Source organism: Cynocephalus volans, chromosome 1 (assembly GCF_027409185.1).
Source record: "Cynocephalus volans isolate mCynVol1 chromosome 1, mCynVol1.pri, whole genome shotgun sequence".
In the NCBI taxonomy this organism is placed as follows: domain Eukaryota; kingdom Metazoa; phylum Chordata; class Mammalia; order Dermoptera; family Cynocephalidae; genus Cynocephalus; species Cynocephalus volans.
This window is the reverse complement of record NC_084460.1, coordinates 256,566,123-256,588,628: the sequence shown is the minus strand read 5'-3', so window position 1 is coordinate 256,588,628 and position 22,506 is coordinate 256,566,123. Positions and strand designations below refer to the sequence as shown.

The following is a 22,506-nucleotide window of genomic DNA, read 5'->3' as shown; positions in this document are numbered from 1 at the left end:
ATACCAAATTAATTTTAACAGAGGAAGATGAATAAACTTTTCAAAGGCAAGTTAATTTCTAAGCAAATCAACAAGTCCATTTAATAAAAAGAAATTAAGAACAGAATTTAAATATCTAAGTTTAGCAACATAAATTACATAAAAAATCATAAATGGAATAGAAAACACAAAAGCACTTCAAAAAGTTTTTGAAAAATATAACTGAAAGATAATAGAAATCTTTCCATGAACTTTTTGTTTGATTAAATTTTTCCTTTTTTTTTTTTTTTTTAAAAAAAAGATGAAGGTCATAGAAAATATGTTCTCTGACCATAATAACAGAAAGAAATTTAGAAAACTCACAAATGTGTGGAAGTTAAACAACAGTCTCCTAAATAAACAATAGGTAAAAAGAAAAATCACATGGAAATTAGAGAGTACTTTGAGATAAAGATCAAACTGCAACATATCAAAATTTATACGATGCAGGGCTCATGCAGTGATTAGAGGAAAATTTATACTTGTAAACAGCTATATACAAGTAAGAAAAATCTTAAGTCAGTAAACTTCTAAATTAAAAAAATAGAAAAAGTAGAGCAAACTACACCAAGAGCAAATATAAGTAAGAAATAACAAAAATTACAACAGAAATATATAAAACAGGGAATTAAATAATATCTCTATTCTCAAATCAACAAAACCAAAGGTTGATTTTTAAAAAAGATCAACAAAATTTGCAAACCTTTATCTAGACTGAACAATAAAAAAGAGAGAAGATCAAAATTACTAAAATCAGAAATAAAGTAGGGGTATTATTATACTGTCACTATGGCTTTTGTTGTGTAAGATTTAGTTTCTTTCTCTTTCTTGTTTGCTTTTTTGTTCTACCAGTAGGTTTTGTTCTTTCTGGTGTATTTGTGGTAGTGATTATTGTCTTTTAGATTCCAGACATGGGACTTCCTTGAGGATTTCTTGTAGGGCTGGTCATGTGGTGGTGAACTCACACAGCTTTTGTTTGTCTGGGAAATACACTATCTTCCCCTCATTTCTGCAGGATAGCCTTGCTGGATATTGTATTCTTGGCTGACAGTTTTTTTTTTTCTTTTAGTATTTTGAATATATCATCCCATTTTCTTCTGCCCTGTAGAGTTTCTGTTGAGAAGTCTGTTGTTAATCTGATAGGGGCTCCCTTACAGGTGACTTGACACTTTTTTCTTGCTTCTTTTAAGATTCTCTCTTTGTCTTTGAGTTTTGCCAGTTTCACTATAATGTGTCTTTGAGAGGATCTTTTTGGGTTGAATCTGTTTGGGATTTTTGAGCCTCCTGGATTGGAAGGTTCATGTCTCTCCCTGTACCTGGGAAGTTTTCCCTACATGATTTTTGAATGTGTTTTCCATGCCTTTTCCTTTCTTCCCCACTTCTGGAACACCCATGATTTGAAGGTTTGTGTGCTTAAAGTGGTCTGCTAGCTCTCTTAGATTTTCTTTGTTTTTTAAAATTCTTTTTTTTTTTTTTTATCTCCTGTGTTATTTCAAAAGACTATCTTCAAGATCAGAAATTCTTTCATCTGCTTGTTCTAGCCTGCTGCTTAAGCTACTGGTTGTGTTTTTTATTTTGTTGAGGGAACCTTTCAGTTCTATGAGTTCTGCTACATTCTTTTTAAAGGTATTAAGTTCTTTGTAAATTTCCTCCTTCAGATCCTAGGTTTTTTTCTCATTTCATTATGTTGTCTGACTGAGTCTTCTCATATCTCAGTGAGTTTCCTTAAGATTGTTGCTTGGAATTCCTTCTCAGTTATTTCAAGGGTTTCCTGCTCTATAGGGTCTGGTATTTGAGAATTACTGTATTCTTTTGTGATGTCATTTTTTTTTTTTTTTGTATTTCTCATATCTCTACATTAATGTCTGTCATCTAGTAGAGCAGTTGCTTCTTCCATTACTCTCAAGTGGGCTTTGAGGAGAGGGACGTCCTTTTCTTTTTCTGGCCTCTACTGGTGACTCTCCTTGTGTCAATGCAGTCAAGTGTCTGGCAGGCTGCCTGTGTGGTGGGTATGGCTGCTGCTGTGGTGTTGAGCCACTTTTTTTCAGCAGCTGTGGCTGTGGTGGTGACTGTGGCAGGCAACCTGTATGAAAGTGGTGTTTTCAGCATGCTCTCTTTCCTGCTTTGGAAGGGGGGTACTGCCCTCAAACTCCTTGCCTATGACCCCAGGTGTGCTCTTTTGCCTGCTTCCAGGAAGAGGGGGCTGTGGTCCAGGGCACCTTGCCTAGGACCCCAGGTGTGCTCTCTTTACCTAACTTTATTTTTAGAACTGCAAATAATTTGGCAACCTATCTTTTGATATTTTGTGGTAGGAACAACAATGAAATTAATTTTATAGGGAATAGTTCATTAAAAGACATTTAATTTCTTAAGCATTAAAAATAGAACCTTTACAGCCTTCTTTAAAATATCTAGTATACAGAATCAAATTCTTTTCCTAAACCTCACCATCGATCTCCTCCACATCTCATGTTACCAAATCATTCTGGTAAAAACTTAAGCCAACAAGGGATGGAAAAGACAAGAGGAGAGAAGAAGTAGATCTCTCATATGCGGATTATACTGTCTTTTTAATTTGTTAAATAACTTCTTCCTGTGATATGAAGTGCCTTATTATTTAGGTAATACTTGGAGACATATTAAATATATTTGGGCACAAGGGACTGTACTATTACTCCTACTACCTCACAACTTAAAAATAATTTTAGTTTTCAAAATGCCTTCACACATATTGGATATCTGATCCTAAGTGCTTTTCCCAAGTATTTTTATGGAATATACTGGCACTGAAATGTTTGCTTATTGTGATTCATTTCCACAAATGAACTGTTACAAATAAAAAGAAAACACTGGAAAATCAGAAAGAACACATATTTGACTCGTTATTTTTGAACTTACTTCACATAGTTTCTTTTTTCATATGCATTTCCCCCCCTCTCTATATACATTGTCCTCCACTTTTTCTCTTTTCACAACATTGTGAAAAAAAGTTAAATATCTTAATTAATATATACAATTACATTTTGTCTTGGAAATAACAACCAAAGCAGTCATTAGATGCTTCTGTGAGGGCCAATGAGTTAAATGAAAGCTGCAGCCCATTGCTTGACACCAACTTGAGGAAGAAGGTAATTCCCAGTCACCACCTACTTGTCCATTGCCTTCTCTGGCCTCCCATTCTCTATCCCTTTAGAATAGTCTTATCTTGTGGATGAATATGGGGGTTTTGACTTCAATATACTCTGAAGTTTAGGGGGAGATGAGTGCAGCAGCAGCTGCTTCTAATTTGTCATTGTTGTTCAAGTCAGAACTTAAAACTTGAAGAAAAATCTTTGATGTTACCATTTACCATAAATCTTTTATTTTTATTTATTTTTTTTTTAGATTTTTGGCAGCTGGCCAGTAAAGGAATCTGAACCCTTGACCTTGACATTATAACACTGCGTTCTAACCAACTGAGTTATCTGCCAGCACCCCATAAATCTTTTATAAGCTGCAAATTACTTTCTACCTCATCCAATCTGAAGCTGTCTTGCCTTTCACTCTCTTTTTTGTTCTAAGTGACCCTTTGGTCCTAAATACAGGCAGATATGATATATATTTAATTTAATATTACCACTAGTATTGTGGGATGAGTCATTTTTCTCTTTTAATTTAGGATTTGGAGGCAAGAGTTTCAAAGATGGTTTCTGAACATAGTAGCTGAGTATCAGAATACAAAATATCGATATTTACTATTTTCGCTTTCCTTACCTCTTTATATTCCTTAGGGAAAACAAATATGGTATTTCAAAAATAGTGTTAGAAAGTATTAGAAAGCCTCAGCCAACTGAAAACCAAACAATATAAAAGAGACTCTGAAAAAGAACTCAAGGTTTTCTCATATAAGTAGAAAAATGTACCATTTCAATACTTATTTGATTTTATTTCTTCTCCCCAAAATAAATATCAAATATTAAGGAATCTAATGTTCATCAGAGGGAAGTATATGTACGCTACAAAAAAATATATGCTACCTACCTATTATTATTGCTATGTATACATCCACGGGTACCTCAAAAAGTTCATGAAAAGATTTGTGTTAGGGCCGGCCCATGGCTCACTCGGGAGAGTGTGGTGCTGATAACACCAAGGTTATGGGTTCAGATCCTATATAGGGATGGCCGGTTGGCTCACTGGTTGAGCGTGGTGCTGACAACACCAAGCCCAGATGTGATATATTCACCTGGTGGCAACTTAGTAGAAACCAATTGCATGTAGTAAGGAAAAAACTTGTCCAAAATGTATTTTCAAAATTATCCATGATGAAAAAATGGCAGCTTTTATGTGATGCTCCCCTATTTCTTTAAAAAACACTTTTATTTTTATTACAAAACAACTATTTATTCTCAAGTGAAGCAACAAAAATACGAATAATTATAGAGAAGTGAGTCACTCATATTTTCACCACCACCCAGGGATAACTGTTAACATTCTGGGTGTACATTCCTCAGAATGTTTCTACACGTATATACACACACTTCTTTTTCTAACAGAAATCATCTTTATTTTTAAAGTGTCCTATTTTATGAATGCTTCTGTCTTTATCAGCTGCTATTTGAATCAGTACTCTGAGCATGGATGCTCGTTGATGTTCTGAGAGATAAGCCATCATCACCTGCAGACCTACACAATCCTGGAACCCAAGAACATCCCCAGTGTCCAAATGGATTAGTAGACTCCATGGCCTCTTGATCCAAGGTGGCCCATTCATAACTCAAAAAATTTACACTAGGCTAATCAGATTGCTCTGCTGAGTTCAGAAAATGGGAAACAGATTGGCCAGCCAGCAAGTATGACAAAAACAAAATAAAGGCAAATAAATACCTGTTTAAAAGCAATACTGTGAGATAATGTCATGAAGTAGAGTTGGGATCAGACAAGCCGAGGCAAGTCAAAACCTCTTGCAAGTCAAGTTAGTATGGACGTACAGAAAAGATGTAGGGAGGAGTGTGGGGAGCCAGACATGTTTCCTTTGATCCTTTGGCCATGCTTCAAAGTGATGCCGATAGAATTCAAATCTGATTATGTCATTTTTCTGTTTAAACACCCTTAAGGTGGCTTCACAGGCCCTTGGTGACCTGATCCCTCCCCACTTCTCCAGTGCCACTGCTAGAATGCTGGAATCACCTGCTATTCTCCGTCTGTGCAGAGTTTCTCTGTCTAAAACAGTCGCTTCTTCTGGGAAGCCTTCTCTGCTTTCTAGACTATGACAGGTGGCCCTATTATGTGCTCCCATAGCACCATGTAGCCTCCAGGGATCAATACCTTACACAGCACCTGGATCATAAGAGTCCTTCCATGACTAGACAAAGCGTCAAGAGAGAAACAGACATTCCACAAGTTTGCATGAGAGAGGAAGACAGAGAAGAAACGGCCCTCAGATGTTGCTCCACTTTAAATGTTTTCCAATCCAATTTCAGTCTATGTGATCCCTTCAATAGCTCCATCATAATGCATATGGTATGGTTCTTTCCTTTGAGTTACACAAAATGATTAGCATAAGCATACAAAAGGGCAAGACTGATATTCAAAATATTGAAGAGCATGGTACACTAAAGTGCTTCGAGGGCAACTCTGGTGAGTGCCAGCCTGCAGCAGGCAGTCTCAGCCTTGGGAGGAACAGCCTGATGGGCAGCAGGCACAGGTCTTCTGGTTTGCAAGCACTACTGCCAGGACTGTCATCTCCCCCAAAAGGACTTGGGCCCACTATGAACACATGAGGTCTAGTGCAGGTAGCTGTTGTCAGCCAACTGGCAGGTGCCAGGTTGGTTTCTTCAGCAGTGCCCGCTGGTGATCCTTGGGGCCAGAGTGCTTGGGTTGCCTGGCAGTGGGCAGTGGCTATTTACCAAGCATTTTGGAGGTTTCTCAATGTCTTAACAATCATATGCCATATTGATGCTTATTTGTTGAATATTAGCTTTGCAGAAGGGCTTATTTAACTTGCTTTGGTACTGATCAAGAGGGAAGGGAAAGAATCGAGAAGATTTCATTACTCAATATCAGGTACATCCAAAGCCTTGGAATCTCTAAGAATGCTCTTCCATGCCTATTGCACAAGGGAGAGAAAATGGTAAATCCCTTAAGAGAAGTGCTGTTGGGTCACAGGCCCCACAGTATCCCATACTGTCCATCTCGTTACATATAAGAGAGAGTACCCATACCCTTTGGGGATCCATAAGGTGAGATCAACATCACCATCTGGAATCCCTGAATCAAGGACTTTTTCCTACACTTTCTGTCTTTAATAATTGAAAGATGCCCTACTTCTTGGCCTCCAGTCATACAACCCAGTTCACCTTGTTTGGGAAGACAGAGGGGGCTTCCTGAAGGTGGTCTCCATTCTGTGCATCCTGAAGTTGGCCTTTGCCAAAGGCGTACACTGAGACCACTACACCCACAGCCTTGAGGTGGTGACCAGTGAGATCACTGTAGGTCAGGACCTTGCCCCGGGACTTGGCAAAGAATGTTGGTGTTAAAAATGCTCTACCCACAGAAGACTATTTGCAAAATTTTGAGAAACTCACAAGTGAAAAGAAGGGGAACTAAGTAGGTTTCAGCACACTTACAAGAGGTGTGAAAGAAAGGGTAGAGGATTGAGCCTTGAGGCTTTCTACTCACCCCATGAGCAAGGAAGTAGGGTAGAGCTGAAAAGGTAGACAGTCCTAGGCAGGTTAGAGTTAGGAAAAGGCAGGACCCCAGAGGTTCTTCCAGAAGTGGGCTATGGGGACAGTTAGAGTAAGCATCTCATTCCTGGCACTGGCAGAAATCCTTGATTGGTGTGGAGTTTGGGGGAAAAGGGATGGGGCAGGGCTGGGCATGCTGATGGACCTCGATCCAACAGGGATGACTTTTTGGCAGATTCTCCAGAGCCCTTCACTGATTGCTTATCATTAATTTTCAATGACAGAAAGTAGGAGGGAGGATAGGTTGGGTAATGGGCATAAGGAAAAATCATGATTTGTAATAAAAAAGAAAAAAAGAAAGTGGGAAGGAGTCACTTTTCTCACTTTTCACGTGTTGGGGGTACTTCAAGGAGTACTTGCATTTTGATAAATAAATTTTACAACCTTATTTTTCCACACCAATGCCAGATTTACACTGATTAAAATATAAGAATTATTTGTAAACATAATCTCCTTCATAATTAGTTAATTATTATTAAATTTGTAAGCCTGCTTACCATGTCCCACCACTAGGTTTTTGAAAGATTCAGACAAAATGTAAAATACAGTTCCTATCCTCGAGGGATGTACAATTTGTTAGAGAAAATTAGCATTCAATAACCAATTAGACAAGAAAGTGATGAACTGCGATACTGATTAGAAGAGTAATTTTGAATTAAGGAGAGGAGAGTTCAGTTCAGGTTAGAGTAAAAGACTATTGCAGGAAGATAAAATTTAAGATGAGCCTTCAGACTGAAGAAATTTAGAAGAGGGTAAAAAGAGAATGGCTTTCCTGGCTGAGGCAGAAAATCAACATTATGTGCTCAGGGACATCCAGGAGAGATATGTGTGACAGGAACAAGAACAAGTAAATGGAAAATAAGGTTGGATAGCTAAGGTGGAGCCCTGTTTCTGTTGCCTCAAAAGTCAGTCAGTTTGAACTGAATGTTATAGACCACTGTCGTCTAATACAGATATAATGTGAGCCATGTAAGTAATTTAAAATTTTCTGGTAGCCACATTAAAAAAGTGAAAAGAAATAGGTGTTGTTAATTTTAATTTTATATTTTCCCTAACCCAATGTACCCAAAATATTGTCATTTTAACATGCGATCAATAAAAAAATTTTTTTACAGTGCTTTAGTTTTTAAATTTAAATTTTAAAAACTTCAGTTCGTCAGTTGTACTAGCCACATTTCAAGTGCTCAATAGCCATATGCATCTAGTATTGGACAACATAGCTATAGAAGATTGTGAGATTATTTAGCAGCTGAATAATACATCAAAAGTAGTATCTTAGAAAGATTGTCAGTAAGATGCAGAAAGAATTGAAGGGTATGATGGTTGATGGAGAAGGGAGAGGTTAGATCTGGAATGAGTGGGTACTAGAATGGTGGCAGTGCGGTTGCTGGGTCCGCCGCCGGCTGACCCGAACAGCCCTAGCCTCCTGGTTTAAAGGACACTCAAGATGCGGCGGGGGGTTCTGTCGAGCAGTTCTGTTTATTATCACACAAGTACTTGCTTTTAAAGGCAAATGGGGAAGGGAGGTTTTTTACATAATCCTATCAGCTTAAAGGTCAAGGGCATGCATCCTGTCTCAATGCCTAGCTATTGCAACCACGCAGTGTTCACGAGTGCTGAAGCACATATTTGGCCAATAAGGGCTAAGGCAAGGTTCCCGCAGACACCCCCACCCTACTTCCTCCAGGCGCTGTCTTAGGCTGCCACATTAATACGCCCTTGTGGGCCCATAATGGTGCCACTTGTAATGTCACTTAAGGTGGCATTAGTTTTTAAGACCCAACAGTGCGGTGTTGAGAGGATAGGGCAAATCTGAGAGATCTTTCAAAGAAATAATTGGTGTGCCTTGACAACTGATTGGCAATAAAAGAAGAAGAAAAAAAATCAAGTCTAGTAACCAGCCTCCAAAGAACCCTCAAGAGTCTTGCCTTCTAGTATTCACACACTTGTTTAATCCCCTTGCATACTTTGCCATAGCTGGTCTGTGTGACCAATAGAACAAGCAGTACTACTATAGGTCACCTCCAAGACTAGGTTATGAAAGATCTTTCTTCTGTCCTCTTTCTTCTATCTTGGTGGTTCTCTCCAGGATCTCTTGTCCTGCAGGAAGCCAGCTGCTACATTATAAGCAGCCCTGTGGAGAAGTGCTGTAGACTGGATGCACCCCTCCCAACCTCATTGAGGTTAACTGTTGAGGGTGGGAAATTTTATCATGGTAATTGAAAGGTGGGGCCTTGAATAGATGATTAGATTGTAGGACCATGCTGTAGTGAATGGATTAATAATGGTGGTCCAGGGTGCGACTCTGAGAGCTTTAAAAGGGGAGCACAAAGAGTCTCTCTCTTTCTCTCTCTCTCTGCTCCACCATTTTTCGCAATGTGATACACCAAAGAAAGCCTTCACCAGCTGTGTTCCCTGGACTTTGGACTTCCCAGCCTCTGAAACTGTAAGCAATAAATTTTGTTTTCATTATAAATCACCCAGTTCTGTGTATTTTGTTATAAGAATCAGAAACAGACTAAAAAAAGGAGTCCATGCGGTAAGACCTAAAGCTTGCCAACAACCACATGAGTTCGGAAGTGGGTCTCCTGCCCCAGTTGAACACTCAGATGACTGCAATTCCAGCCAACACTCTGACTGCAACCTCATGAGAGTCTCAGAGCTAGAACCATTTGGCCAACCCACTACCTGATTGCTGAGCCTCAGAATCTGTGAGAGATAATAAATGTTTGTTGATTTAAGCTGCTAAATAATTTGGGGGTAATTTGTAATAGCAATAGATAATTACTATATCAAACAATAATACAAAGAAAACCCAATTGTAAAATTGGCAAGAAAATTAAATAGGCACAAAAGAGAGTAAGAAGCATATGAAAAAAGCTCAAAATCATCAGACAGCAGGAAAATGCAAATTAAAACCACAATGAGATAACAGTACGCACACACCAACATGGCTAAAATTAAAAAGACTGACAACACAAAATGTTGATGAGGATATGGAGCAACCAGAATTTTTTTAAAAAATTGAGATATAATTCACGTACCACACAATTCACCCATTTAAAGTATATGATTTGTCCACCCATCACCACTATGCATTTTACAATATTTCATTACTCCATGAAGGAACTCTCTACGACTTAGCTGTTACCCTCCAATCCTCCCAACTCCACAACACTAGATTACTCCTAATCCACCTTCTGTCTCTCTACATCTGCTTATTCTAGACACTGTTATAAATGGAAATACATAATAAGTGGTCTTTTGTGACTGATTTCTTTCACTTAGCACAGTGTTTTCAAGGTCTTACTAAGTAGTAGCATGTATCAGTACTTCATTTCCTTTTCTTGCCTAATAATAATTCATTTTATGACTATATAACTTTTTTCTTTTACCTGTTCATCGGTAGATGGACATTTGGGTGTTTCCACTTTTTGGCTATTATGAATAATGCTGCTATAAACATTCTTGTACAAATTTTTGTGTGGATCATGTTTTTATTTCTCTTGGGTATATATCTAGGAGTGGAATTGTTGGGTCATGTGTTAACTCTATGTTTAACCATTCGAGAAACTGCCAGACTTTTTTCCAAGATGGCTACACCATTTTACATTCCCACTAGCAGTGTATGAGGGTTCTAAATTCTCCTCACCAACACTTGTTTTTATCTGTGTTTTTGATTATAGCCATCCTAGTGGGGGTGAAGTAATATCTTGTTGTGGTTTTGATCTCTGATGGCTAATGATATTGAGCATCTTTTCATATGATTATTGATTGTACCTTTTTTGGAGCACTGTATATTCAGATCCATTGCTCATTTTTAAATTGGGCTATTTTAATTGTAATAGTTTTTTACATGTTGTGAATACAAGCTCCTTATCAAATATATCATTTATAAAAATTTTTTTTCCCCATTCTGTAGGTTGTCTGCCACCAGCATTCTTGTCCAAAATGATATGAACACTTAGAAAAGGTCTGGCTGTTTCATATAAACCAAACATAGACCTACCCTGTAAACCAGCAATTCTACTTCTAGATATTTACCCAGGAGAAAAGAAAACATATGTCTATAAAATATTTACCCAATAATGTTTACAGAAGCTTTATTTGTAATAATCTCCAACTGAAAACAGCCCAGGTATTTATCAAGAGGATGATGGGTCAGCAAACTGTGGTATGTTCATACAACAAAATTCTACTCCACAATAAAATGGACAAACTACATACACTCAACGATATGGACATTTTGCTAAGTGAAAGGTACCATACATAGAAAGTACATATTGTATGATTACATTTTACATGAAGTTCTAGAAAATGCAAAACTAATCTGCAGTAGAAAAAAATCAGAATAGCAGTTGCCTCTGGGGGATAGAAGACAGAATGCCTGGAAAATGGCAAGAGAAAACTCTATGGGGTAACGACATGGTTATATCGTAGGAGTTTTGGTTATACAAGTGTATGTATACATTTGTCAAATTTAGTAAATGTACACTTAAATTTGTGCATTTCATTGTGTGTAAATTTTATCTCAAAAGGAAATATATGTAAATGAATATGTTACCCTAGATAATAATATACATGCTAAATATTTGGAAAAAGCATATTGATAACTGTAATTAACCTTGAAATGCATTTAAAAGATAAGATAGTTGTTGGATAGAGGGACAGAGAGATAAATGATAAAGCAAGATAAAATGTTTATCCAGGCAGAATCTAGCTGGTGAGTACAGTACAAAGGTGTTTACTTTAAAATTTTTATAACTTTTCTATATGTTTGAAAAATCCTCAAAACAGAACGTTAAGGAAAAAAAAAATTCTTTTAAAGAAGACTTCATGGTTTCTAGAGCTGGAGACCAGAAGATTGATGGCATCATTCACAGAAATAGAGAATTTACAAACAGGGAGGCGAGCTTGGTGGAGGGTAGTGGTATAACTGACATTCTCGAATGCGTGGGAGGTCATAAGTTTTTTATGCACATGTTTCCATTCATATGTAATTTGATCTTTACAAGCACCTCTTGTCTTTAGTCATCCGCACACCCATTTTGAGATGAGAAAGAAAACTGAAGTTCTGAGGAGTTACATAATTTGCTCAAGGTCACTAAACTACTAGTGTGCTAGAGGCTGATTAATAATTTGTAGGCCTATTGCAAAATGAAGATCTGGGGGTTCCCTTGTTCAAAAATGATTAATAGCAGAGCATTAAACCAAGCACAGGGACCTTCTAAGCATGGGACCTTGTGAGACACAGGTTGCACAGACTTGAAGCTAGGGGGATAAGGAAGATTTGAATCTCCGGCTCTCTGACAGGGAAAGCCCATGCTCTTTCCAGTAAATCATGCTGGGTTATTTGATCCTTTCAGTTCTGTGCGCAGTGAACGAGACATGACGGTGATGTCAAATGGTGACGTCCTGTGGCTGATTAAAAACTGAATTGCAGGTCAGAATTTTCTTCTGTGATGTCTGTTATTTGTCCTCTGTTTGGTGGGTATTTGGTTATTGTATTTGATCTAGGTTAGAAGAGTAATTTTTGATCAAAGACTTGACAGTATCTCCTTAAATATCGAGGAGCTAAGAATAACTCCTTTAATTTCCCCCTTGCTGAAATTTTTCACTGAATTCCCTTTTTCTGCTAAATGTGTCAGTACTTTATTCGTGATGAAATGTTTGCTGCTAGACATCTGGATGGATTTGGAAGCAGAAGAACAAGTCTCAACAGTGGATCCTAGTGGTTGAGTTAAATCTTGAATGTAATTATGCTTTCACTGATAACAGTAACTTTTAGTTTAGTTGGTGAAACATATATATCACCTATTAATCGGACAATTCTTGGTGTCACTGAGGAAGAGAGGGGTATCTATAACTTTTCCCAAGAAAATTGTAAATGTCTCAATCCTAATGTGAAAGTTTTGCTATACAGAGTTAGGAATAAAATACACCAGTGTCCTCCTGTTTTCAAGTGTATTTCATCTGTTTGATTCTCAAGGAAAAGAATACTAAGTTTACACGTTTCATTAAAAATTGTTCACGTTCCAGGTAAGTCTTTCACATCAATCCCTGCTAGTCAAATCAGCAAGCCTAGACGACAGCTTCGGCTTTTCCCAAGACAGCCTCTAGAGGGCAATCTCTTTCCCCGCCCCGCCTCAGTTCTCTCTCCGCCTTCGCCCTGGCCCCGCCCCCGCCCCGGGCCCTGCCCTCGGCCCACTTTCCTTTCCCAGCCCTCACCCCATTTCCTCAAGCCCTTGTTCTTGCCCCGCCCCTCAGCGCTGCGTACCGGAAGCGCCCGCCTTGGGCCGCTCTGGCCGCCTGGAGGACTTGTCATCTGTGTCCGGCGACGCAGGACAGCGCAGGGCGCCGGTGGGCGGGTCTGACGTGAGGCGATCGGGGGCGTCTCCTGCTGCTTTAGCTCCTGAGTTTTTCGGTGATGGGGCAGTGGGAGGTGTGGAGGCTCATGTCGAGGTGAGTGAGCTAGCGAGCGGCCAAGGGCAGGCTCGTGAGCTGCGCTCGCAGAGGTGGGAAAACGATCGAGGGTGGGAGTGCTCGGCCTCGAAGCATCGAGTCGCCCTTCGCAGTCCTCGGACCTGAGTCCCGCCTCCGTGTCTCGCCTTTTCTCCTTCTAGCGTCTTCTTGGCGGCAACACCTTCGTTTTTTGCCTCTTTGGCTCTTATTCGACTCTGCATGACGATTTTGTTTCCTTTCTTCAAAGTTGGGTGTAGTTTGGGGACATGTAGGGCCTCAGCTTAGTGGAATTTATTGTGGCCTGTTTGTCCGGCTAGCAAACACTCGTGCTTTGCCAATTGTTGCACCTGTGCTCGTGGTGTGACTTTATCGTCCAGCTTGATCGGATGGCTCCAGCCTTAGTACAGGCGTCTGGAACTTTCAGACTAGTGTTGCCGACATTTAACGTGGCGTAGTGGGGTTTGTGTGCAAACGTGGTGTTTACCTTTTTGAAAGTGCTACTCACTGCAGCTTGAGTTCAGCTGAGGAAATGTGCTAGCAATCATTTTAGGCGGTTAGGCTGCATCAGTCTTGAAGCCTACTGCCTGTCCCTACACAGTAGCAGGGATGCCATGCCTGCTTCAAGGGGGAAAACACCCTTATTTTCTCAAGAACTTAAATTACTGGGTCCCTTACGTCTTAGAATTTGCCTTAGGGACTTTCTGCAAAGGGATGAGAGTGTTTCTTTGATTTGAGAACAGTTACTGCTTCAGGGGGAAGTGTGTAGTTGTGTAACATTGTATACACAGGCCTGATTCTCAATAAATACTTTATACACATTGAAAAGTTGTGTTTCTTGTTTTTTTTTTTTTTTTTTTTTTTAAGACAAAATTAGTTGTGCTGAACCTCTAACCAGCGTAGGAAGAGATTTGGTCAATACTGAGAAAATCAGTACATGTAATCATTGCTGGTGCTTTTTTGATATTGTCAGCAAATACCAAATTATTTGAGAAGCACATGCTTGTTAGCAGAGTTAACTGAGTTGAGAGAGAATCTGTCATTCCCACAGTTGAACTTGGCTTTATTCCACCCCATATTTCAAGATGCAGTTTGACTGGGTGAGGCCAGGACCAGTTTTTGGGCTTTGATAGAAGATGTCTTTCCAGGTCAAGCCCTGGAGTGGGTATTACCTTAGCAAAGCAGAGACCTGAGGCCAAGGTCATCCAGTCTACAACAGCCTAACCATATATATATATATATATATAAGGGAACATATAAGGCTGCCACAGAGACTGTTTTTGAGAAGAAAAAAGACCTCTGAGTCATGGTTGACATTATTGGGCAATCCTGCTTGAACTCTGGCCTCCTTTGGCTTATTCGGCACTCTCTTGCTTTCCTGCTCTCTAGATCTTGCCCCAGTGCCAATTCTGCCCTTGGACATTTTTGTTGTTGTTGTTCCCAAAGAAGTCATTTCTCTGAAGATAACTCTTAAATTTTTATGCCTAACCTTGGTTTATACTGAACTCTAGTGCTAGTCCCAGCCCTGTGAATGCATCTTGAATGCATCTCAAATGTAAATTTGCACATAAGTGCAACCCTTACTCCTCATCTCTTTCTCTTGGCACTATCATTTTCCTAGATTCCTAAAGTTATCTAAGTGCTCCCACACTCCCAAACCTTCCTTCTTCCTGCTGATTCAGATTTGAACAATACTCACAAATTTGTTACTTGCTAATTTTGCAGAAACTTGATAAATGGACTCACCCCTCTTCCCAATTTGAGTTAGTTCTGTGCGTGAATGCCAGATTAATCTTGCTAAAGTTTATTTCAGTGCCTTTCCTCTGCTGAGAAGGTATCAGAGGTGCCTTCCTGCCTATGGAATTAAGTAAAAACTTATCGTTTGGATTTCGAAGATTTGGCCCAAATTTATTTTATGAATACAGCAATACTTATTGTTCTGTTCCAGCTGCTGGGAAACACTGTTCTAGTCATTTCTCATATCCTGTAGCTAACCTGGACTATTTGGTGTTCTTAATGTTCCTTATGTGACAGTTAAGTCTGAAGGGTAGCAGACATGAAACAAATAAGAAGGTACTTATAAAAGTTCATGGAAAAATGGAATTAAAAGATAATATGAATCTTTCCATGAACTTTCTGAGGACCTAGCACTTAGACAAAAGTATTTTAGTACATTTAGTTACCAGCTGTGATGTGTCTTAAAGGAAAAGTACAGTTATGAGACTAGATATAGGGGCAGGGAGTCTAGGAGCCTTTTCAAAGAGGTTTCTTTTTGGGCAGGCCTGTTAGCTCAGTTGATTAGAGCATGGTGTTGTAACACCAAGGTCAAGGGTTTGGATCCCCATATCGGCCAGCTGCCAAAAAAAACCCAAAGGGGTTGATTTTTAAGTTGTTAATAGTGCTCATTCCCTTTGCCATCTGCCCTGAACTCTGCAGAGCCACATTGTTTTGGTTTTTGCTCTTTGGCTGCCTCTCTCTTTTCTTTTACTTCTACTTAGTTGTTTCTTAGTTGATCAAAGACTCAATCTTTGATGCACTGTTATGTTTTTTTTTTCTGTGCAGAGGCCAAGAAGGAAGGCTTGAGTGATTCTGGCTAGATGGTAGCAATGGGACCAGTGGGGGACTAGTGAGCTAGAGGGAAGCTCTGTCTAAAGAAGGCAGTTTCTCAGCCCCAGGCGTTGTTGCTGTTATGGACTATAGACCCGGGGTTTCCAAAACTAACCAATTTTTCAGGAAAAGTTGGAAAACTGTGTTTTTAGGTGAAATCTCTCGATTTTTAAACCTTTGTAGTTTTAAAACACTGCTGGCCAAAAAAACACATCTTCAGACCCAAGCAGCAGCCTTCTCGTCACTAGTTTTCAACTTCGTCATCTCATTTATTCCTTATAGAGAGCTGCTGAGAGGTTTTCATGCCTCAGTGATTGTGCATGTCACTTCCTGACATGTGTTTAGTCCTAACTTTTCTTGTAAGCTTCAATGTCTTTTCTCCATTTGTTTAATATTTCTACTTATGTCAATAGAAACACAAATTCAAAGTCAAGTTCATGTTTCATCCTACAAACCAGTTAGCTTCCTTCCCAGTCATTTCAGTACCTCTCTTCTAGCTCCTGCCTTGAAATCTTGAAGTTATTTTTGACATAATTCTTTTCTTTTTGTTTTGGAGGCTGGCTGGCATGGGGATCCGAACCCTTCTTTTCTTTTTCATTGAGTTTTTACTTCGTAATAATGCTCAATAAATCATTGTTTTCTTTTTGCACAGCTGCTGTTCTTCATCAGCTCACAAATGAATTATTTGGCCTTTTGGACTCGATTTTCTGCTCTGTTCATTTCTTGCCTTGCCTACTAGTTCTTCATTAGCCCTACTTTCATTGTATCATCTTGCTTAAACAGTTTTATATAGAGTTGTTTAATTTTGTGAGCCCATGTTTGTTTTATTGGATAATTGGAAAAAGCTTCTAAATGATAAAGTTTCCATCCTTCCAAGCCTGTTGTTTTTAAACTTTAGCATGCATCATAATCACCGTGAGGGTTTGTTAAACATAGATTTCTGGGCACTGTCCCTCCAATTTATTGGAGCAGATAATTTGCATTTCTAACAGATTCCCAGGGGATGCTGATGGTGGTTGGTCCAGAGAACACACTTTGAGAACAAGTGCTCCAAGAAGCCAAGTTGAGATCAAGTGAGGGATATAAGCCAGGTAAAGTGAATTAAGAAATTAGCAGTAGCTGAGATGTGCATGCCCTCTTTTCCACCAGATGGCAGTTTTGGAGCCAAGAGACAGGAAAGAGATGACTAAATTCAAAATTGCTTGGGGACTCTGAATTCTCAAATACATTTTTGAGGTGTAAAAGTTAACATCAGATTTTAAATGACAGTTGAGTGTGAATTTGAACAAATGGAAGCATTGTGATTATATAGAATCAGGCAAGAAATTTAGTTGTTCTTAGGTTTAAAATTTTTTTTTGGTAGTACTTGTTCCTGGTATTTTTGTGGCCTAGAAATGCCATGCACAATACTTTATGCTTACATTTAATAAGTTTACATTAACTTTCTCTGAGTGGAATAAAATTCTGTCTCATAAATAAAATTGGGACTTGAAGCCAGGTCTGTGTGTATCTCTGTTTACGCTTTATGCCAAAGATGTACTTAAGCTATTATATAAGACTTGCCAATCTGGCAGCACTCTCTTTAATCTTGAACTGACATTTGGGTATTGGCCTCATTAAGAAATTCAGTCATTCTAGATCTAATTCATAAATTTTTTGATACTTAAAACTTTCAAAAAGATAAAATTGAGTCATGTTGAGAAAAATGTTAGAAATGGTGCTTCAGGGTAAGTGTGGTTCAGATTTTAAAAGTCTGTATGAAAACCCTGTTTAGAAAGTACCCCTAAATAAGCTAGGACCTTTCGCTTCAGTTTAATTTTTATAAAGTATTGAGCTTAATGACAACTTGTCTATACTTTGGAATCATTTGGGGCAGCTTTGAACAAAGTACCTATGCCTCTGTCTTTTGGCTGAGTAATAGTCCCTTGTATGGATGTACCGGTGTTTATTTGTCCTTCACCCATTGACGGACATCTTGGTTGTTACTTCCATGTTTTGGCAATTATGAGTAAAGCTACCATAAAATTTATGTGCAGGTTTTCTTGTGGACATAAGTTGTCAACACAGGTAAATACCAAGGAGTGCAATTGCTGGATCGTATGGTAAGAGTATGCTTAGTTTTGTGAGAAATTGCCAAACTGTTTTTCAAAGTGGTTATACCATTTTGCGTTCCTACCAACAATGGATGAGAGTTAAACCTTCCTTTTTTTTTTTTTTAACTTTTTGTTTTAATATCTTTTAGAAGAGGCTAAAGCAAAAGGTGATATGGTATTTGTAAATTGAGCCATGGCAGCCCACATTACTGTGCTCATTATATTCTACATTTGTTTCAGGTTTAATTCATTCAAAAGGACTAATATCATACTGCAACATTTGGTAAGTTTGGACTTTGTTTTGTGGGCATTATTAGATTATGATGTGTAATTAAAAATGTCATTGTTAGGGAAGTAGAGAAATACTGGGGTGGCAGGTTTCTTTGATCTTGTTACACCATGGTTTTCAGTTTTATAGTGTCAAGACTTAACGCACATACCTTTTAGGAGGTGGCGTAAAGTTATGGTTGAGAGTGTGGTTCTTCAAGTCAGAATGCCTGGGTTTAAATATTGGGTCTACTACTTAATCTTGGGCAGATTACTTGGTCTCTCACAGCATCCCTTTTGATATATATAAAACGATGGTAATAATAGTATTAACTTTATGGAGCTTATAAATGATAAATAAGGTAATGCACTTAAAAATCTAGCATAGTGCATGGCATAGAATGATCAGTTTATACCTGTTGGCTATTATTGTACTAATGGTACCCTTGCAAAGCTTAAATGTCCTTGTTTATCAGATTGTAAAGAAGAAATTATTTTTATTCACTTTTATATCTCTTATAGAGCCTAGCAAGTACCTTGCACATAAAAATAACAGGTCATCTGATATAGCACTTATTGTATGCCAGGTGCTTGTATCTAAGTACTTACTATGTCTTAGCTCAGTTAATTATCGTTATAGTCCTATAAGGTAGATAATACAGATCTCTTATCTGCCATTCTAAAACTTCAAAACCAAAAGTTTTTGTTAGTTTGTGGTAAATGCATTGGTAGCAAAATCTGACCTGAACATACTTGAAGCTCTTTTTCTCTTTATCCTAACTAGTGTCAATATTCATGGTTTGGTGCAGAAATATAAAGGCATTTGATTACAATATACTGAACCAGGCTCCACCTGGAGTATTTTATGTAGTATGTAATATGTACTGTGTTACTTTTCCGAAATCTTGAAAATTTTCTGAATTAAGGGATTGTGGCCTTATCCCTCTTTAATGGATTAAAAAATTGAGGGAGAGGCCAAGTAAAATGTTCCAGTGTCACACAGCTAGTAAATATGAAGTATTATTTGAATCCAAGTGGTCTGGTCTCCATGGACTTACCTACTGCACTCTACAGTCTTTGACAGAGTGGGCGGTAAGTAACTATTGCAAAGAGTGCTTCATCTAAGCCTAAGTGGAGATGGGAATATGAAGACTGGAATATTTCTTCCTACCTGAGAATAATAGAGGAATAAACAAAGTTTTTCCTATACGCTTACTCAGCAACAATCAACACAGAAGAATTCTGTGACCAAATGTGTGGGAGTTTTTCCCCTCATACCAACCAAGCAATCAGTTCTGTAGCAGACACCAGCTGGCTGGCCTCTGATTCAGTTCAATGTTGATACCGTCTACCTGAACATAGCATCAGATCCCAGAGGTTGAAGGCTCAGTCCCACAAGACTGCCCCTACTTGAGATGCCAGTTGCAAGTCCAGGCCTATGGAACTTCTGATGGACTGACTTCAAGTTGGTGTTCCCACAACTCCCTCTTTGAGTTAATTTGCTAGAGCAGCTCCCAGAACGCAGGGAAACACTTAACGTTTACCAGTTTATCACAAAGGATACAGGTGAAGAGATGCATAGGCGAGGTATGGGGGAAGGGGATGGAGCTTCCATGCCCTCCCTGGGCGTCCTGCTCTCCAGGCACCTCCATGTGTTCAGCTATCCAGAAGCTCTCCAGACCCTGTCCTTTTGGGTTTTTATGGAGGCTCTGTTACTTAGGCATAATTGATTAAATCATGGGCCATTCTGGTCAGTCTCCCTCCCTGAAGATTGGCAGGTGGGGCTGAAAGTCTCAACCCTCCAATCTTGCTTTTGTCTTTCCGATGACCAGCTATCTAGGTGAAAACTAGGTGTCTTTCTGGTGAAGCTAACTAGGGGCTGCCAGCCATCGGTCAATTCATTAGCATACAGAAAGACTCACTTTGAGGATTCTAAGGATTTTAGGAGTCATATGCCAGGAAATGAGGATGAAGACCAAATATACGACTATATTTCACAGTATCACACTACCTTTATTTATTTTAATCAGCTTATATACACGGAGGCTGAGGAGTTTTCTAGAAAAAGAATTTGGAACAATGTCAGGGATTCATATTTAGACATATGTACATAGGTGGAATGGGAAGACATGACAATCCAGTCCATATGGGAACTGTGATGACAATGGAGCGTAAACAATCTTAGGAAGGAACTGGACTCTCATCAGGGCCTAAGGGCTAAGTGGGTGTGAGTCCAAATGTTTGCTTTTACCTGTGCTTCAGGGATAGAGAGGATGTATGCCAAGCAGCCCTTCTGTGACCCTTCTGTGAGAGTCAATAGAGAGAGAATCATCCTTTCTTTTTATTTCAAGGTAGAGTGATGAAAGTATGCCATTGGTGGCAGTATCGCAGGCAGGATTTTTGAGAACTGGACAGGACTAATTACTGATAATAGTGTGACATTCCTGGTGACCCTTCCAAGATAAGAAGGAATAAAACCCAGAAAGGAGGCCAAGGTTCTGCGTTTCTATAGATAGGGTTTGTCAAGACAATGAAAGCAGTGGTGCCTGTTAATGAGGCCTCATTGGTATGCACTGGCTGATTTGGACATATTCTTACTATGAAAATATTCATGTGAGTTTTTTTTTCTTTCTCCATAACTACTTAAAAAAAAGTTGTTTTTTTTTTTTTTTTGGTGGCTGGCAGTATGGGGATCTGGGATCTGACCCCTTCACTTTTGTGTGATAATACCCTGCTCTAACCAACTGAGCTAACGAGCCATCCCCCTATTTTGAACTCTTAAACTGTATTTTCATTTAATGTGTAAAAGCTCATTCCTTCCATATAGTTTTGATCTGAACATGGAGAAGACTTCCATTTTCTTTTTTTTTTTTTTTTCCTTTTAGAAATTAGTTCTGTTGAGTTTGAGGGTGTAATGTTTGAACTGCATGAAATGATATTACACATATCATTTTCATGACAGTGATAATGTTCTTATTCTGTGTGTCCAGATGATGTTCTAGAAATAGTATTAACCAATTTATAATCAATGCCATTTGATTACGTTGTGTACGTAAAGAACTTAACTAAGCACTTTGAGGTATTGCTAAGAAAAAGACAATTCCTGACCCTAAGTAATAAATAGTATAATGAAAGAGAAATAAAAGGCCAGTTAATTAGAGGTGCAAGAAAAGGTGGAATAGACAGATGTTAACTTTGTAACCAATGGAAGCTTCCTGGAGGAGGTTTCTTTTATTTGATTTGTGCCTTGATGCATGGTTAAGGTTTCAACAGGTAGAGACGGGGAGTGGTGGAAGTTCATGTAGTAACCGTAAGAAGTGATTCCATTATCTTCATTTTACAAATCTAGAAACTGAGGCTCTGATAATAATTCACCTGAGGGCATACAAGTAGTGAGTGGCAGAACTAATGTTTGAGTCCCTTTGACTCCAAAATCTGTTCTTTTTGTTACATACTATGCTTATACAAGTTGAGCATCCTAAATTTGAAAATCCGAAATGCTCCAAAGTCTGAAACTTTTTGGGTGGTGACATGATGCTCAAAGGTCATGCTCAGAACAAATGCTCATTGGGGCATTTTGGTTTTCAGATTTTCAAATTAGGGATGCTCAACAGGTGAGTGTATTGCAAATATTCCAAAACCTGAAGAAATCTGAAACACTCCTGGTTCCAAGCAATTTAGATAAGGGATACTTAGCCTGTATTAAGTGGTGAGAACGTCAAGATAGGAGAATTGAAGTGACACATTCAGGGCTTTGTTAGTATGCATTATAGGAGTGCTGTGCCATGATGGGCTCAGAGAGTTTGCCTGGGATCAAATTGTAGAGAGACTTGAAGTCCATACCCAGTAACTTGGATATTTTTAAATTTAATGGGGAGTCATTGAATATTTTTGAATGGGAGTGACAAGATCAGAATTGTGCTCTATTTCTTTGATGGCAGTGTGAAGCGTAGACCATTGGGCAAAGAATTCTGGAAGAATGCTGAAGAGGTAAATTGTAAAAATGGTGTATGGTTAGAGCAGTGGGAATGGAAATTAATGGATAGATAAGAGAGTCATTTTAGAGAGAGTCTGTGATACTTGGTAACTGCCTGACGTTGCTGGCAGAGAGGGATAGAGAGCAAGTAGGAATAAACACCAACATGTTGAGCTTAGTTGACTGAGAAAGTGGTGATACCTTTACCTGGTATAGAGAACTGAGGAGGAAAGACATGTTTGGTGGAGAGTAAAGATATAGAAGCAGGTTTGAGCCAGCGGCTTAGAAGTACTAGTTGAAGCTGGAGAATAGATGATATCACAAAAAGTGAGAGAGTAGAGTACACCTAAGGACACTTCTG

General features: G+C 38.8%; 1 protein-coding gene across 7 annotated transcripts in view; it reads left to right on the top strand.

Annotated features, from left to right (window-relative positions):
* The first annotated feature begins 13,088 nt into the window (after window positions 1-13,088).
* Window positions 13,089-22,506, top strand: part of HIBCH (3-hydroxyisobutyryl-CoA hydrolase) — an 86,388-nt gene continuing 76,970 nt past the window's right edge. For 6 of the 7 annotated variants that reach the window (XM_063096462.1, XM_063096445.1, XM_063096472.1 and 3 more), the window contains exons 1-2: window positions 13,089-13,205; window positions 18,143-18,185. In XM_063096462.1, the coding sequence (XP_062952532.1) occupies window positions 13,171-13,205; window positions 18,143-18,185 (78 nt within the window). In that variant the 5' untranslated portion in view covers window positions 13,089-13,170. Of the gene's footprint in view, window positions 13,206-16,866; window positions 16,901-18,142; window positions 18,186-22,506 lie in introns of those variants that run through there. The other variant, XM_063096455.1, reaches the window with a different exon arrangement.